This window comes from Sciurus vulgaris, assembly GCF_902686455.1.
Source record: "Sciurus vulgaris genome assembly, chromosome: 8".
Classification (NCBI taxonomy): domain Eukaryota; kingdom Metazoa; phylum Chordata; class Mammalia; order Rodentia; family Sciuridae; genus Sciurus; species Sciurus vulgaris.
Window position 1 is genome coordinate 122,997,401 of NC_136468.1, and position 17,004 is coordinate 123,014,404.

The following is a 17,004-nucleotide window of genomic DNA, read 5'->3' on the forward strand; positions in this document are numbered from 1 at the left end:
GCACCCGCTGCTGACCTTATATGCACAAGCACCAGTACAGGGCTTTAAGAGGTTAGAGTAGAATTCAGTGGGTCATTTGATTTGGATGGGATAAAATTTAGACTGTTATTACAACTAGCCTCTACCTAAAATTTACCAGTTCTTTCAATTATGAATTGCTATAGTATTAATATGGTTTGTTCCCTCTGAAACTCATGTTGAAATATGAGTCCCAATGTAACAAACACCCTCTCTTAAAGTTCAGCTTTAAGAAATGTGTGTGGGGGTCATGAGAATTTGAAGAGGGGATTAATACCATTCTTGTACGTGTAGGTTCATTCTCTAGGGAAATGAATTCAAAAGCTCATTACCACAAAATTTATATAATGAGGCCTCCCTTTGTATTTTGTCTCTTCCACATGTGCCTGCTTGGTGTTACACTTTTTCAGCTTATTATGACAGCACATGGCTCTCACCATATCCAGCCATCTGATCTTGGACTTCCAATCCCCAGAACTGTGCATCAAATAAAACTCTGCTCTTTATAAATTATTCAGTCTCCAGTTATAGCAACAAGCAGACTAAGACATGAGTATAGGAAAACAAACCAGAGCAGTATTGACAATACCTATTTGTCACTAATACAAATCACAAATATATTCAGATTATTTCAAAATTATTGACTAACCTCCAAATACAGTTCCTACTGCATTTAAATTGGAGTGGTCATTAGATTAGACCTACTGCTACAATATCATAAATTTGCTAATTCTAATATTGTAATAACTGTGCTTCAATACATTTATAATTCTTTGTAATCTGTGTGCTTGCCAACACTCTCTAGACAAAGACCACCATGTATACATCTGTAGTCAAAGTTGAATTTATGGACATGTTGTAATGTCAGACACTGGGTGTCCTAGAGAACAGCAGGGAATCCCAGTAAGAGGGTGTGAGAAAAGAATTATATGAGTTTGGCTTGTGTTAGATAACTTTGAGGAGGGCTTAAGGAAAAGGGGCTTTGCTAAGAATTGGATACTATAAGGAAGCCAGGGTGACTGGTTATTGTCTGCATTCTAACCTAAGAGGAGGGTACCTGGGGTGAGGCTAAAGCTATAACTGGTAGAGAAGCAGCGGTCACTCCTATAAGCCAGCATGGGACATGAGACAATTTGATTGTTTTTTGGTTTGGATAATGTTCATGTTTTATCTGTGTCTAGGTGTGATTACAGTGGTCTTGCTCTGTCTTGATCAATTATCTTTAGGGACTGGTCTTGTCTCAGGCTAGTGTTCTGTGAAATTGTTTATGTTCCACACAAGCTATGGGAGTCAGGTCAGCTCCCAGAATGCCAACACCTGGTTGATAGCACCAGGCAGGCTCCCAGCTCTCAGGAGCTGTCTTCCTCTTTCTTACATCTGTATCTTAAGAAAATAATAGCGATTTCATGTATATTTTAATACACATATATATTTTAATACTCCTTCCAGGGGGCAGGGCAGAGCCCTAGTCCCCGAGGGGCCTGTCTATCTCCTGAAAGAATACCACATAGGCCTCCTTCCAGGAGACAGGTCCCACAAAGCTGCACCTTTGTCATTTTTTCACTTTCCTGTATGTATGTTAAACCTCAATAAAACATTTCCAAAATCCATACTGTTGCCCAAACCACAAACCAAATAAATCGGAACCATTGAGGGCAGGTCCTGACTTTAGTAATGTCTAAAACTCCCAAGTAATTCTGTCATTCTTGATATCCTGGAGGCTAATGCCTAGTTTTCTGTCAAATTCTACAATCACATGCACCCATATCTCTCCCTGATACAAAACAGGGTAAGGAGAGCATCCCCAAAAGAGCTTCATGTGAGAGAGGAGCTATGGGCTAGAAAGTGTGAACGGATACCTAATTTTGCTCATAACAACAGGTTACGCTTATCACACACCCCTTCATCCCCACCCACATCATGAGGGTTACCAAATGTTTACCATTTTCATGATTTTAAAAATATTTCAACATTCTTATTAAAACTAAGGTTGTTTAGTTGACTTTTATCTGTTAGCCATTCAAACTGCCTTCCATGAATTGCCTATGCCTGTTTGTATGTTTCTAGTAGATTCCCTTCCTTTTCCTCTCAGTGATTTTTCTCATTTTCTAGATCTTAACAATCTACCTTGTAAATATCTTTTCCTGGTTTGTAAGCCTGTATATGTAATTGCATCTGTTATGATTTTTAAGAATTTTTTTTCAGTTTAACCACAAATATCAAATGTTTTACCACTGTTTAGAGCAGGACTTAAGTGATCTCCTTCCCCTACCTCAGGATTTTATGAGAAAGGTTCTCCTACATGTGATTCATTACCTTTCTAGTTTTTCTTTAATTCTATTTGAATTTTTTTCTCTTACTGATGTAAGATAGCACTCACCTTTATGTTTTTCCCTACAGAAAACTAATTTTTACTATACCATTAATAAAGCACCTTCCCCAACTAGTTTCAAGCCTTCTGCATCATCTAGAAGTTTCTTCCTGAAACCTCCATTTGACCAGGAGCTCCCTAGACCCGGATCCTGGACCAATGCTGCATCAAACTGACACCACTGTTGGTGCTCAAAACCCCAAGGCGCTTTGATTAGGGAAAGGGTGACTGGAATATGATAACTCCAGGGGCCTTATCTGGTCATTTCTGTGGACACCATCCTCCCCAGCTGTTTCCTGACCCTCACCCAAGACACCTGAGGTATAAGAAAGAAACATTATCTATGTTCACTGCACTCAGCTATTTAAAAATGTCTGTGTGATCTACACTTCCCCGCTCCTAGTCCTTCCACAACAGCCGTGCATTTCACTAAGACCCCATTTACATCTTCCCAGGGGATTTTCCCAGGGGAGAGCCTGCTGTAAGGAAATAAATCCAGGCACAGTAAGGGGATAGAGAGAAGGCTATGAGAGCAGCACAGAAGTCCAACTGTGAATCTCTGGAGGCCAGAAATTGGGGTGGGATGTTACCAATTGGTGTTCTGCTTAGGGTCTGCTCCGTTTGTGGAGGAACATGAGATAGCAGGGACTAGAAAGATGAGGTCATCCATTCATTCTGCAAATACTTATCAAAGAATAAACCCAACCAAACTGCCCTAGTGGAGTTTATATTCTAGCATGGGAGATACCAATAACTAATAAAGAAAATAAGTAAAATAACTCATATGAAATATTCAAAGGTAACAGGGACATGAAAAAGTAGAGTCCAATCTGCAAGCTCACAGTTGTAACAGTTATTAGGTGTTATATACTGGGCCCTGTCCTTGCAGGATTGATGGGAGTGCCACACAGCCCCATTCCAAGGGACTCTGAAGTCTGTCTTGAGCTTTAGGGAGAGATTGTGCTCCTGGTGGTAAAAACTGGATTCCTGGAAGATAGGTTACCAGAATAGAAAACAAGCAAAGTGCCCCAACCCCAAACCTGAACCTGTGGATGAGAAGAGGGAGAGGCAACAGAGAGATAAAGAGGTGCGGGGCAGATATTCTCTTAAGCTTACCCACTTGAAAACTGTTGGAAAGACAGACAAAATTTAAAGCATGTGGTAGCAGAAGGGTCCTTAAAACAGATTCTAGATTCCACTGTCTGCCATTCACAACCTGGGACAGTGGAATCTAGAATCCAGGTGAACCACTGGAGTCCTTTCACTACCTCAGAGAATAGTGTAAGTCAGGGGAATACTTCTAAAACTACATAATACCCACAGAAAACCACAACCAGAGTTCCTGTGCTCACATATAGCCACCAGGATCGTCACTGCCATGAAAAGGATCCTGTAGAGGAGACCAGGTACATGGTGAACCACAGCAATCACAGGGACACTCCAGAGTCCCTGTTCAGGACCCAGAGTCTGCATCCTGAACTACTGCACATAATAGAAACACCCAAACCACAACACTGCACCCTCCAAGCAGTCAGTTGGAGGACCGCTAAGATGACAAACCAGAAACTGCTTATATGAGATTCACAGCAACTAGGGAATTGGCTGTGCCCCTGCATCTCAGAAAGGATCCACAGCCAAAGACTAATAAACATTTGTTAACTGTCCAAACACCAATGAAATCCAAACCAAGATTCGACAAGAATTTTACTCACCTTGCATGGTTTACTATAAACAACTCTGTCAACTTTGATCATATAAATAACTTTTTAATTTGAATGATAATTGTTAACCCAATAGCCAAGATTGTACCTTCAACCCATTTGAATGTATTTCATCTAATAGTTTAAAGCACTAATTGGAATCAAATCTTCCTGTCTTTGTTTTCCTAGCTCTAGATTATACTTGCTCCTCTTACCCACTACTCATCCTCTTGCTTTATTAGTTACTGCCTCAAATACCAATCATTTGTCATCTATTTCTTCTCTTTCTACCTTGGAGTAAATTATTTTCTCTCTCTCTCTCTCTCTCTCTCTCTCTCTCTCTCTCTCTCTCTCTCTCTCTCTCTCTCTCTCTCTCTCTCCCCCTCTACTTTTTGATCAATCTTTCTTCCTCCTCCCTTTTAGCCCTCACTTAAGGTTATAGTAAATTTACTAAACTTAACAATTCCAGAGCTTTATGATAGATTTATACCTCAATTTGATGAACCACAGAGAACAATTGCAACAAGTTTTTGTTTCTTAAAAGGTTGAATAGGCTGGGTGTGGTGGTGCATGCCTGTAATATCAGCAGCTCAGGAGGCCAAGGCAGGAGGATCACAAGTTCAAAGCCAGCCTCAGCAAAATAGAGGCACTAATCAACTCAGTGAAACCCTGACTCTTTAAAAAAAAAAAAAAAAAAAAATACAGAGTTCCGGCCGAGAACGCGGTGAGAAATCTAGTGCGGCCTGCTCTCCCGGGTCCTCTGGGGCCCTCCGGCCTCCGACCCGGTGAGCTGGGGGTCCCAGGGACAGGCCGCAGCCTCTTCCCTGCAGCCCTCCAGAGCTCCCGCTGCGACTGCCCACTGGCTGGCCCTGCCTGTGAAGGACCTTCGATCCTCTTCCCCTGGCTGGACGACCTGATGGCCGCGACGACCTGTCGGATCCCGGCCCCCGGCCCCACGGGCGGCTGCGTCTCGGGGGTCCAATCCTGTCTGTTCCAGCCCAAGCCGCAGCGCTCGTGGCGCCTTTGGGTGGCGGCGGGCGTGGCAGGGCGAGAAGAATGGTGGCCGCGGGAACGCCGCGGAGGCCGGCAGGGGCTTCGAGGGCCCACGAAGGAGAGTGGACGCCCGAGAGCTCGGCCACGCGTTGGACAGAGGAGCCGCGCAGACCAGGGCCCTCCGCCACCGCGCGGTGCGGCCCCTGGAGACCGCGCCTTGTCGGGACAGGCAGACAAAAGCCCCAACCGTCCTGGAAGGTGAGCGAAGCCCCGAAGACGACCACGGGTGGTAGAACGGTTAGCGGCCTCGGGCGGTTGCTGTTCCTTCTCACAGAGAGAAACGGTGGAGTAACAGGTGTGGCCGCCACCCTGGAAAGATGTCCTGGCCGTGTGCAGAAGGCCTGGGTATAGAACACGAAAAAGCTGCTCTCAACTTGCCCCCAACCTGTTAAAACGTGTGCTAGGCTGGACATTCTCATCGTGAAGAGGTTGCCGAGGTCTGATAGTGTTAGAAAATGAAGTCTTGTAAATGACCATTTGTTTTATAAGATCAGAAATTTCTTCTGGAAGTGACTTTGGACTGGATTCGTTAGACCATCTCTAGGAGCGGCACTTGCCCACGTTTGTTAGGAGGGTTAGAGGACATGGAGAAGACTTCCAGGGTGAGGAGGAGGAGGGCCTGTGCAGACTGGTTTTATGTAAAAGACATTTTTCTCTTATAACCATTGTTTTGTGTGTGCATTTTATTCCTCGTTACTGTATATATAGTTGAAAATGCTAGGTACTTTTTTGGAAATATCTAGGCTTTCTAGATGTTCTAAAGTGCATGGTATATGTTAAAAGTAAAAGTGGTAACAAACAACACATTTTATACATTTCTTTTTGTTAAAATTCTTATGAAAAAGTTGTTTTGGGGGGCAGTAACCAAACCCCCCTTTTGAGTCATACAGAGTTGTGTGCTAGTCCTTGGATGTGCCTACTGTGAGCTAAGACTTGTACCTTATGTCTATGGGTTTTGTCTTACTTTGCTGTGTACATAGTGTATATAAAGGACAAATGAGTCCTAATCTGCATCTAGTCTTTCTAGATGTTAAAGACATTGCCGGTGTATGACAAAAGTAGAATTAGTAAATAAATTCTGTATGTTTTGTGTTAAAATTCCTAGGAAGAATTGTCTTCCAAAAATTTTGAGCATTATAGCCCACCAGGTTGGTAACAGGCCAGAATGCTCGTATTTTGAAGACATTTTCAAATTAGAACTATTGTTACATGTGTGCAGTTTATTCAAGACTGTCGTGTACATAGTGGACAAACTGAGTCCTTACCTGAAACATCTAGACTGACGAGATGTTTAGCAGTGCCCGATGTATGTTAAATGTACAGGTAGTAAAATATCACTTTGTAAATATCTTTTTGTTAAAATTCATTTGAAATAGTCTTTTGGGAAATGGAACTGCTAAACCACTTATGTGAGCACTGTAGTACTGTCTGTACTTGTTCAGTGATGTGGAAGAGATGGGAGGAAAGCAATTGCAAAAGGTAATATGTTAGTGTGTTCATACTTGGACATTTTCAGACATCAATTTTCTTTATTTTGTGCATTTTGTTTTGCTGTGTATATAGTATATATAATGGGCAAATGAGTCCCAGTTTTGCAACATCTAGTCTCTAGATGTTAAAGAGGGTGCCAGTATATGACCAAGTAGTTAGTAAAATTAGCACATTTTGTACATTTTGTATTGAAATTCATAGGAAAGCTTGTCCTCTATAAATGAATTTTGACTATGAATTTGTTCAACTATCAAAAAAAATATGAAGTAGAGTTGGAAATGTGGCTCAGTGGTCAAGTGCCCTGAGTTCAATCCTGGTACTCAAAAAAAAAAAAAAATGAATAGAATGAGGCTTGGTTCTAAACTAATTATAGTAAATAGGGCTCAGTCGCATCTCTTAAAAGTGGTGCTAATATTTGGAAGGACAGAAATCGCACATTGACTTAAAATATAATTATCTGGATATTCACCCAACCCAGGGCTCTTAATAAAAAGAAGCTCACAAAGTAGTCTTTCACTTAAAAGAAGTCAAAATTATACCAATAGATGGGAAGACAAACAATATGAAAAGGCAAGAGAACAAACCATCCCAAAAGCCCATAATGCTTCAACAACAGACTTCACTGACAACACAGTGGAGGAAATCTTAGAGAAAGAATTTAGAAAGTTCATAGTTAAACTGTTCTATGAGTTTAAAGAGAATATAAGGAGTGAAATCAGAGAGAAAACACAGAAAGTGGAAGATCACTTCAGTAAGGAAATAGAGATTCTGAAAAAGAACCAATCAGAAATCCTGGAAATAAAAGAATCAATAAATCAAATTAAAAATTCAATGGAAAACACCATCAATAGATCAGACCATTTTGAAAATAGATTTTCAAGTCTCAGAGACAACGTATAAAATCTTGAAAAAAAAAATTAAAGCTGACCACAGAAAAAAGATGTTAAAAGACCCTGAACAGAATATTCAGTAAATATGGGATAATATTAAAAGGCCAAATTTAAGATTCTTTTGGATAGATGAAGGCTCTGAAATAAGGAATGCACAATCTTTTCAATGAAATAATATCAGAAAATTTTCCAAACCTTAAGAGTGAGATGGAAATTCAAATACAAGAAGCATATAGGACTCCAAATTACAAAAATCACAAGAAATCTACTCCAAGACACATCATTATGACAATGATTAACATACAGAATAAGGATAGAATTTTAAAAGCTGCAAAAGAAAAATTACTTGTCACATTTAGAGGGAAACCAATTCATATTAAACTGATTTCTCAACCCAGACCCTAAAACCAGTAGAACTTGGAATAATAGATACCAGGCTCTAAAATAAAATGGATGCCAATCAAGAATACCAACAAAATCAAGTTTTGGAATTGAAGATGAATAAAAGCCTTCCATGATAAACAAAAAGGAATCCATCACTAGAAGGTTTAAACTATAAAACATATCAGTAAAGTATTTCATTGAGAAGAAATGAAAAATAAAAATGAAAATCAATATAGAGAAGAATTACACTAGAAGAGTAGTCAAAGGAAAATCAAGTCCAATTTAAACTTTAGAAATAAATCAAAATGACAAGAAATAAAAATTCTCTCACAATAATGACTTTGGATGTAAACAGTCTAAACTCTTCAATCAAAAGACATAGGTTAGCAGATAACATTAAAAAGAAAACCCAACAATATTCTGTCTGCAAAAGACTCACTTCATAGGAAAGAGATTCACAGATTGAAGGTGAAAGAGTGGGGAAAAAAACATACCATTCACATGAGACTCATAAACAGGCATTTCTATTCTCATATAAAATAAGGTAGACTTCAAGCCAAGATTAATCAGAAGAGATAAATAAGATTATATCATACTGCTTAAGGGAATCATACATTAAAAGATGTAATGATCATAAATATTTATGTCCCCAAAACAGAGCATCTATGTACATAGAACAAAACCTTCTCAATATTAAGAATCAAGTAGACCACAATACAATAATACTGGGTGACTTTAACATGCCTCTCTCACAATTGGATAGGTCATCCACACACAAACTAAGCAACAGTTTGTGACTGTGAACTAAAAAATACAATTAATAATATGGACCTAACCAGATATCTTTAGATTATTTCACCTTTCAATGACTAAATTCACTTGCTTCTTAGCCACACATGGAAATTTGTCTAAAATAGACCATAATTCAGGTCACAAAGTAAAACTTAGCCAATACAAAAAAACAGAGATAATACCTTGTATTCTCTCAGATCATAATGGAATGAAATGAGAAATCAATGATAAGGTAAAAGAAAACACTTTAACACTTAGAGATTAAATAATATACTTTTGAATGATGAATGCATAGCAGAAAAAATCAGGGGAGAAATAAAAAATATTTAGAGGTAAAAGAGAATAGTGATACAACATATCAAAATCTCTGGGACAGCATGAAGGCAGTACTAAGAGGAAAGTTCATAGCATCGAGCTTATACATTAAAAGAATAGAAATATACTAAATAAATAATCTGACATTACTTCTCAAGGTCTTAAAATAGAGAAAAACAAACCAACACCAAAATCAGAATACATGAAATAAAGTCATAGATGAAATTAATGAAATTGGAATTAAAAAATAATACAAAAGATCAACAAAACAGTTTTTTGAAAGGATAAACAAAATTGATGAATCCTTTGACAAACTAACCAAAAGAAAGAGGGGAAAAATTCAAATTATCAAAATCCAACATGAAAAAGGAAATATCACTGGATGGTAACACAAGGTGGTGAGGGAAAGAACAGAAGTTCAGTGGATTAGACAAAAGCACATAAAGGGAAGAGAGGGGGATAGGAATAGGAAAAATAGTGGAATGAATCTGACATAACTTTCCCATGTACCACAGTGAATCTCAACATCATGTACATCCAGAAGATGGAATTCTAATTAGAATAAGATATACTCTGTGTTTGTATAAATATGCCAAGATAGACTGTACTGTAATGGATAACTGAAAAGAACAAATATTCTTTTGAAAAAGAAAGAAAAGAAAGAGCAAATATCACCACAAATACCACTAATATCCAGAGGATCAGCAGAAACTATTTTAAAAATTTATACTCCAAGAAGTTAGAAAGTCTTAAAGATATTTATAAATTCCTAGAGATAATATGACCTACTAACTTGAACCAAGATGATATAGAAAACATAACCAGATCAATTTCAAGTAATGAAATTGAAGCAGTTATCAAAAACCTCCCAACAAAGAAGAGCCCAGGACCAGATGGATTCTCAGTCAAGTTCTATCAGATCTTTAAAGAAGAACCAATACCAATCCTCCTCAAATTATTCCATGATATGGAAAAGGAGGGAACTCTTCCAAACTCATTCTATGAAGCCAGTACCACCCTGATACCAAAACCAGACAAAGACACATTGTTCTACTCAGCTTTTTCACTACTATGACCAAAAGACCTGACAAGAAAACTTTTAGAGGAGGACAAGTTTATTTTGGAGCTCACACTTTCTGAGGTCTCAGTCCATAGAATGCTGGTTCCGTTCCTCAGGGCTCCAGGTGAGGCAAAACATCATGGTGGAAGTCTGTAGTGTAGGAAAGCAACTTAGGGCCTGATCAGAAAACAAGAAGAGAAAGAGACTCCTCACCAGATACAAATATATACCCCAAAGGCACACACACCCCCCAATGACCCACCTCTTCCAATCACATCCTACCCACCTACAGTTGCCACTCAGTTAATCCCTATCAGAGGATTAATTTGAGGTTTGGGTTAAGGCTTTCATAACCCAATCATTTCACCTCTAAGCCTTCTTGCATTGTTTCACACATGATCTTTAGGGGGACACCTCATATCCAAGCCATAACATGCATCAAGGAAAGAAAACTTCAAACCAGTATTCTTGATGAAAATAAATGTAAAAATTCTTAGTAAAATATTGGCAAACAACATACAAAAACATAGTACACCATGAGCAAGTGGGTTTCATTCCAGGGATGCAAGGTTGGTTAAACATATGGAAATCAATAAATGTGATTCACCACATAAATAGCTTAAAGGAAAAGAATCACATGATTATCTTAATAGATGCAAAAGCATTTGACAAAGTACAGCACTCAGTCATGTTTAAAACACTAGAAAAACTAGGGATAGAAGAAAATTTCCTCAACATTGTAAAAACTAACAATGACAATCCCAAGGCCAACATTACTCCAAATGGAGAAAAACTGAAAACATTTCATCTAACAAAGGAATAACACAAGGATGTTCATTCTCACCACTCCTATTCAATATAGTCCTTAAAACTCTAGCCAGAGAAATCAGGCAAGAGAAAGAAATTAAAGGGAAACAAATAGAAAAACAAAAGGGCCAACTATCTCTGTTTGCTGATGACAAAATCCTATATTTAGAAGACCCAAAAAACTCTACCAGAAGATTTCTAGAACTGATAAACAAATTCAACAAAGTAGCAGGATACAAGATCAACATATAAAATCAATCATGTTCCTATACTCCAATAATGAATCTGCTGAAAAATAAATCAGGAAAACTATCCCATTCACAACAGCCTAAAAGAATACTTCGGAGTCAACCTAACAAAAGAGGTGAAGGAATTCTACAATGAAAACTATAGAACTCTAAAGAAAGAAATTTGAAGACCTTAGAAAAGGGAAACCCTCCTCTGTTTTTGGATAGGCAGAATTAATGTTGTCAAAACGACCATACCACCAAAAGCATTATACAGATTCAATACAATTCCCATCGAAATCTCAAAATGACTACTTCATAACTGGTTAAAAAACAACTATGATTTTAGGTTATTACAATATCGTTGACACCCTGAACATATGTGACTAGATAGATGTTGTACATCTGAGAGTTTAGGAGAGCACTTTATCAAACTTGTGTTCTCCAAACTGAAGTTGTCTGTAGCAATAGTCTCTTTCAGACTTATATAAAAATAACAAATTTAATTGTGTATTTATTTATGTCACCATAATGTTTTGTAACTGGAAAGAGGTAACCTGTTATCAGTAAGTTATAAAGATTTTATGATACTCTTTACATTGAGATGGAAATTTAAATGTGTTTTTGGAAGGTAATAAGGAGAGCCTGAGTTGTTTGAAGGCTGACAGTGTGGAACATGAAAATATTTTGCCCCTTTTTCGACAAAAAGGAAGTTAGGTGTTCTCTTGCCTTTAATTTGATGTATATTTCAGATTGTGCTAACTGATGTTCATACAGACCCAGGAAACAACATATGAAAACTTTGCAAAATGATATTTAAGAAAGAGGCAAAACTCAACTTCAGAATTAAAATACTTTACCTAAGACTTGTCAATAGCCACACCTCAACTGAGTGAAGACTCTGCCTCTCACCTTACTCTATGTTGGGATGGCTCCAACAGGATTGACCTTATTTAAAGTTATGTTCAAATGATAGATTTTGTTGTAAAGATTACTAAAATCTCAAAAGATAAAAGGGGGAATAATGTATAAGTAAAGGTTTGGGATTATTAAAATTATGGTTCTTGGTTCATAGATGTTATACAATCTGAATGTTTTTGTTCTTGTAAATTTCACTTTGTATTATCCTTATAGAACTTTTAACTGTTGCCCATTGGTGTTTTTCAGAAATATTGCTTCTAACAAAACAACCTGAGTTAATTTGAGATAATAATCCATCACCTATAGGACAGGCAGGATAGAAGGCTGACTTCTAATACTAATACTGACCCCAATTAAATGGAAGGGGTAATTGTAAAATTATAAACATTGAAGTTAAAATCCAGTGTTCCCACCTCAAGACTGGTGAAACTGGCCTGCTGGATATTTGAAACCAAAACTTGGAGACCAAAGTCAAAGAAGTAAAAGAGTCAAAGAAAAAGCAGCCAATATGTTAGACCTTACCCTCTAAAGACAGCCAGAATCCAGGGAACGATGAACCTGAGTCCTGCAGTCCCACTTAGGGGATTGTGATGACCCTAGAGAACAGGAAGCCAACCAGTACACATTCTGCAAAGAAGAGGATCATCAGAGAGGGAAATATCCCTGATGTTTTCAAGGGAAGCCACATCTGGTCAGCAAAACCCTAACCCATCCCAGAAGATAGCACAACTGGTAGAGGAAAGCTAAAGGAACTGAGAGGACTTGAGAGGCTCCTCTCAAGTTCCCAAGAATGACACCCCCAAGAAATCTCAGCTGTCCCTAACAGTAGATAGGAAAAAAGTCAATTTTGACCAACTTGATCTTAAACACCTGGCAGAAGAGTATAATCAGAGCACAGTCATACATGGACATTTAAAATGAAAGACAATGGTTATTTTTTTTTCTTTTTTTTTATTTATTTTTTTATTGTAAACAAATGGGATACATGTTTCTCTGCTTGTACATGGCATAAAGGCATACCATTTGTGTAATCATAAATTTACATAGAGTAATGTTGTTTGATTCATTCTGTTATTTTTTCCCTTCCCCCCACCCCTCCCACCCCTCTTTACCCTCTATACAGTACTTCCTTCCTCCATACTTGCCCCCCTCCCTAACCCTAACTCTAACCCTAACACTAACCCTTCCCTCCCCCCCCCCATTATGTGTCATCCTCCACTTATTAGCGATATCATTCGTCCTTTGGCTTTTTAGGATTGGCTTATCTCACTTAGCATGATATTCTCCAATTTCATCCATTTGCCTGCAAATGCCATAATTTTATCATTCTTTATGGCTGAGTAATATTCCATTGTATATATATACCACAGTTTCTTTATCCACTCATCAATTGAAGGGCATCTAGGTTGGTTCCACAGTCTGGCTATTGTGAATTGAGCAGCTATGAACATTGATGTGGCTGTATCTCTGTAGTATGCTGATTTTAAGTCCTTTGGGTATAGGCCAAGGAGTGGGATAGCTGGGTCAAATGGAGGGTCCATTCCAAGTTTTCTAAGGAATCTCCACACTGCTTTCCAGAGTGGCTGCACTAATTTGCAGCTCCACCAGCAATGTATGAGTGTACCTTTCTCCCCACATCCTCGCCAACACCTGTTGTTGCTCGTATTCTTGATAATCGCCATTCTAATTGGGGTGAGATGGAATCTTAGGGTGGTTTTTGTTTTTTTTTTTTTTTATTTCTAATCTTTCTACTTTATAGGTTTTTCATCAATGCTCAAAAGCCATTATTGATAAAGATTTCCTGAAGTACATAAATCTTAGAAGTCAACTTTAACCATACACATTGTGTTCCAAAATTAGAAATTAACTGATTCTGATGATTTTGTATAGTGTCAATTCATAGCTCTGAGGGCTTTATTATTGCTTCCTAACTTCATGGTTAAAGTCCTTATGAGCAGACAGATCTGCAAGTTGAGTTTTTTTTTTTCCAGGTTTAGTTTTGTGTAGTTATATGAGTAGGCTGACTATATTATAGCTTATGAGAGAGGATAAATTGTTTACCATTTTTTAGGGGGAAAAAAAAGCACAATTATAACTTCTGTCCTCTTCATAAATTAATGACAAACCCATAAAAACCTACTAAGACTATTTTCATGGGTATTAGAACAGTTCTTATTTACTGTTTATACTCTTGTGTAGGTTAAATTATTCAAATACTTTCTTTAAAAATCTATGGGGGGGAAGGGAAAAAAATAACAGAATAAGTCAAAAACTATTACTCTATGTAAATGTATGATACACAAATGGTATGCCTCTACTTCATGTACAAACAGAGAAACAAGATGTATCCCATTTGTTTACAATAAAAATAAATAAAAACAAAAAACGAAAAACAAAAAAACCCAAAACAAAAACAAAAACTAAAAAAAAGTCTTCTATAAATTGAAAGCTATAACTCTCTTTCCTGAAGTTTGTCTGTATCATGTAAGTATTCATCTGTTTGGGGCAGTTTATTCATAGCTCCCTGTCTTTGCTGACTGGTCTTCACAAATCTGAGCAGATTGATGATAGCAGCAGGTGTCACTCCAGGTATGCGGCTAGCAGCCCCAATCGTCTGTGGGCGACTGAAATGTAGTTTCTCTCGAACTTCATGGGACAAAGACACATCCCTGATAGTCAAATAGTCTAGGTCTTTTGGCAGTTGGAGAGCTTCATCTCGTTGAACTTCCTTTATTTCCTGCAGCTGATGGATCACTACTGATTCATAAGTGGCTTCTATTTTCAGTCTTTCAGCAAGCTTTCTACATTTAGTATACTTCTTCAAGGATTCTGGAACAGCTTTGGCTAGTAATTCCATGTCAACTTCCTCATACTTCAGAACATCTAGAGCTCTGACAGGCAGACTTCTTGCAGTACTTATAGAAGCCTGTAGGATTAGCTTTTTCCACTTGGAGCTTGAAAACTCAACGGATTTCAACACAGAAATGCCTTCTTCTAAAGAAGACTTCATCCAAGAAGCTCTTTCATATCGTTGTTGAGACACACAGCCAGCTTCCTTATACCCTCGGAATGTAAGCCGGCTGTCAGCATTATCAGGGCGCAGTGACAAACGGAACTCCACTCGGCTGGTAAACATGCGGTATGGTTCACAGGTGCCCAGTGTGGTAAGGTCATCAATCAAAACTCCTATGTAGCCTTCTGTTCGACTAACAATAAAGGGTGGTTTGCGACTGACCCGAAGACTGGCGTTGATTCCAGCTATCACACCTTGAGCTGCGGCTTCCTCATAACCAGTTGTGCCATTTATCTGTCCAGCAAAGAAGAGCCGTTGAACCAAATGAGTCTCAAGGGAAGGAGTGATTTGACCGGGATCTAAGTAGTCATACTGATCACCATAGCCTGGCTGAGTCATTTTAGCATTCTCCAAGCCTCTAATGCACATGATCATTTTCTCCTGTAACTCAGCTGGTAGCGTCACAGATAACCCTTGGGGATAGATGAGGTCAGAATCCATTCCTTCAGGTTCTAACCAAACCTGATGCACACGATTCGGAAAACGTAAAACCTTTGATTCAATGGAGGGACAGTATCAGGGCCCTCTTGTAGTTTCCTTAACATGACTATTAAGGTGAAGGTTCTCAAGCACAATCTTATCCACTCTTGGGTTGGTGTGAGTCAAGTAACATGGCAGCTGATCTTCTGGCTTAATCCACACTGTCTCATTGACAAAGCTGAATGGTATAGATGGATTATCTGGTGTCTGCTTATTTAGAATGCTGAAATTAATGGTCTCTTTGGCAATTCGGGGTGGAGTCCCAGTCTTCAACCTTCCCACCACAAACCCCAACCTCTCCAGAGTCTGAGCCAACCCCATAGAAGGCTGATCTCCCAAACGTCCTGCTGGGTGCATTTCCAATCCAATTACAATCATGCCTCTCAGAAATGTCCCAGTAGTCAGAATCACACTCTCTGCATATACTGTGCTTCCATCCACCAAAACAACACCACTGACACGGCATTTCCCAGTGTGTTCAGGTTCTGGCTCTGCAAGAATAAGATCTTCTACAGCTCCCTCACGAACAGTAAGCAGTGGTGTGTTCAGGATTTCTTTCTGCATGTTTTGTTTATAGAGTTTCCTATCAATTTGAGCTCTCAGTCCCCACACAGCTGGTCCCTTCCGTCTGTTTAACACTTTGTAATGCACACCAGACTGGTCACAGATTCTAGAACACAGGCCATCCAAGGCATCTACTTCCCTCATTAAATGCCCCTTTCCAATGCCACCAAAGGAAGGATTACAGGACATCTGACCAAACACAGTAAATATTCCAATTACTGCTCATGCCTAAGCAAAAGGCAGGAAGAAAAGCATAGATTTATAGGACGATGTTTCAGCAATCATCTACCATGATGCTAGAGTAGAAGTCTTGCTTTAAAAGATTTCCTGACCATCCACTACCCGTTACATGGGGATACGGAGTACCATCGGGTCCTAAGCACAAAACTGACAAATACACATCCATTAGAAATACGTGATGCAGTAAATAGCATTGTTCTCCAAAAGGGTTTCATAAAATTTCAATGAAAGCACAACTCTTCTTTAATAAATGATGTAGAATAATGTTAATCCACCTTTGATCTAAAGTGCCAAGGCAGTAGAGGGTAAACTCTACAATGAACTAAGAAGCTGTCGTCAATATTTCTTGTTTCTCGCTTCCCGGAGGCACCACGCCCTCCCTCTCTCCATCTTCGCCGCAAGTGAATACTTCTGACAACAGCAACGCTCCGCGGGTCCACAGGATAGATTAATGCAGATTTCTAGGCCAGGTCAGCGTGATCCCTATGACATAACACTTTTATAAAAGCTAAAACCGCCGTGTAATGCCAGCGGCTCCGTAGGCTGAGGCAGTAGGCTCGACAAATTCAAGGTCAGTTTTCTGCAATTTAGCAAGACCCTAAGTCACTCAGTGAGAAC

General features: G+C 38.8%; 1 protein-coding gene across 1 annotated transcript; it reads right to left on the reverse strand.

Annotated features, from left to right (window-relative positions):
* Positions 1–13,942: 13,942 nt before the first annotated feature.
* On the reverse strand, positions 13,943–16,335 carry LOC306667107 (protein MTO1 homolog, mitochondrial-like). Its single transcript, XM_079149394.1, has one exon. It carries the CDS (start codon positions 15,541–15,543, stop codon positions 14,479–14,481), a length of 1,065 nt encoding a protein of 354 aa, XP_079005520.1. The 5' UTR covers positions 15,544–16,335; the 3' UTR covers positions 13,943–14,478.
* Between the last annotated feature and the right edge of the window lie 669 nt (positions 16,336–17,004).

Coding starts and splice junctions, on each gene's coding strand:
- LOC306667107 (XM_079149394.1), bottom strand. CDS start 15,543: ATGGATTCTGACCTCATCTATCCCCAAGGGTTATCTGTGACGCTACCA.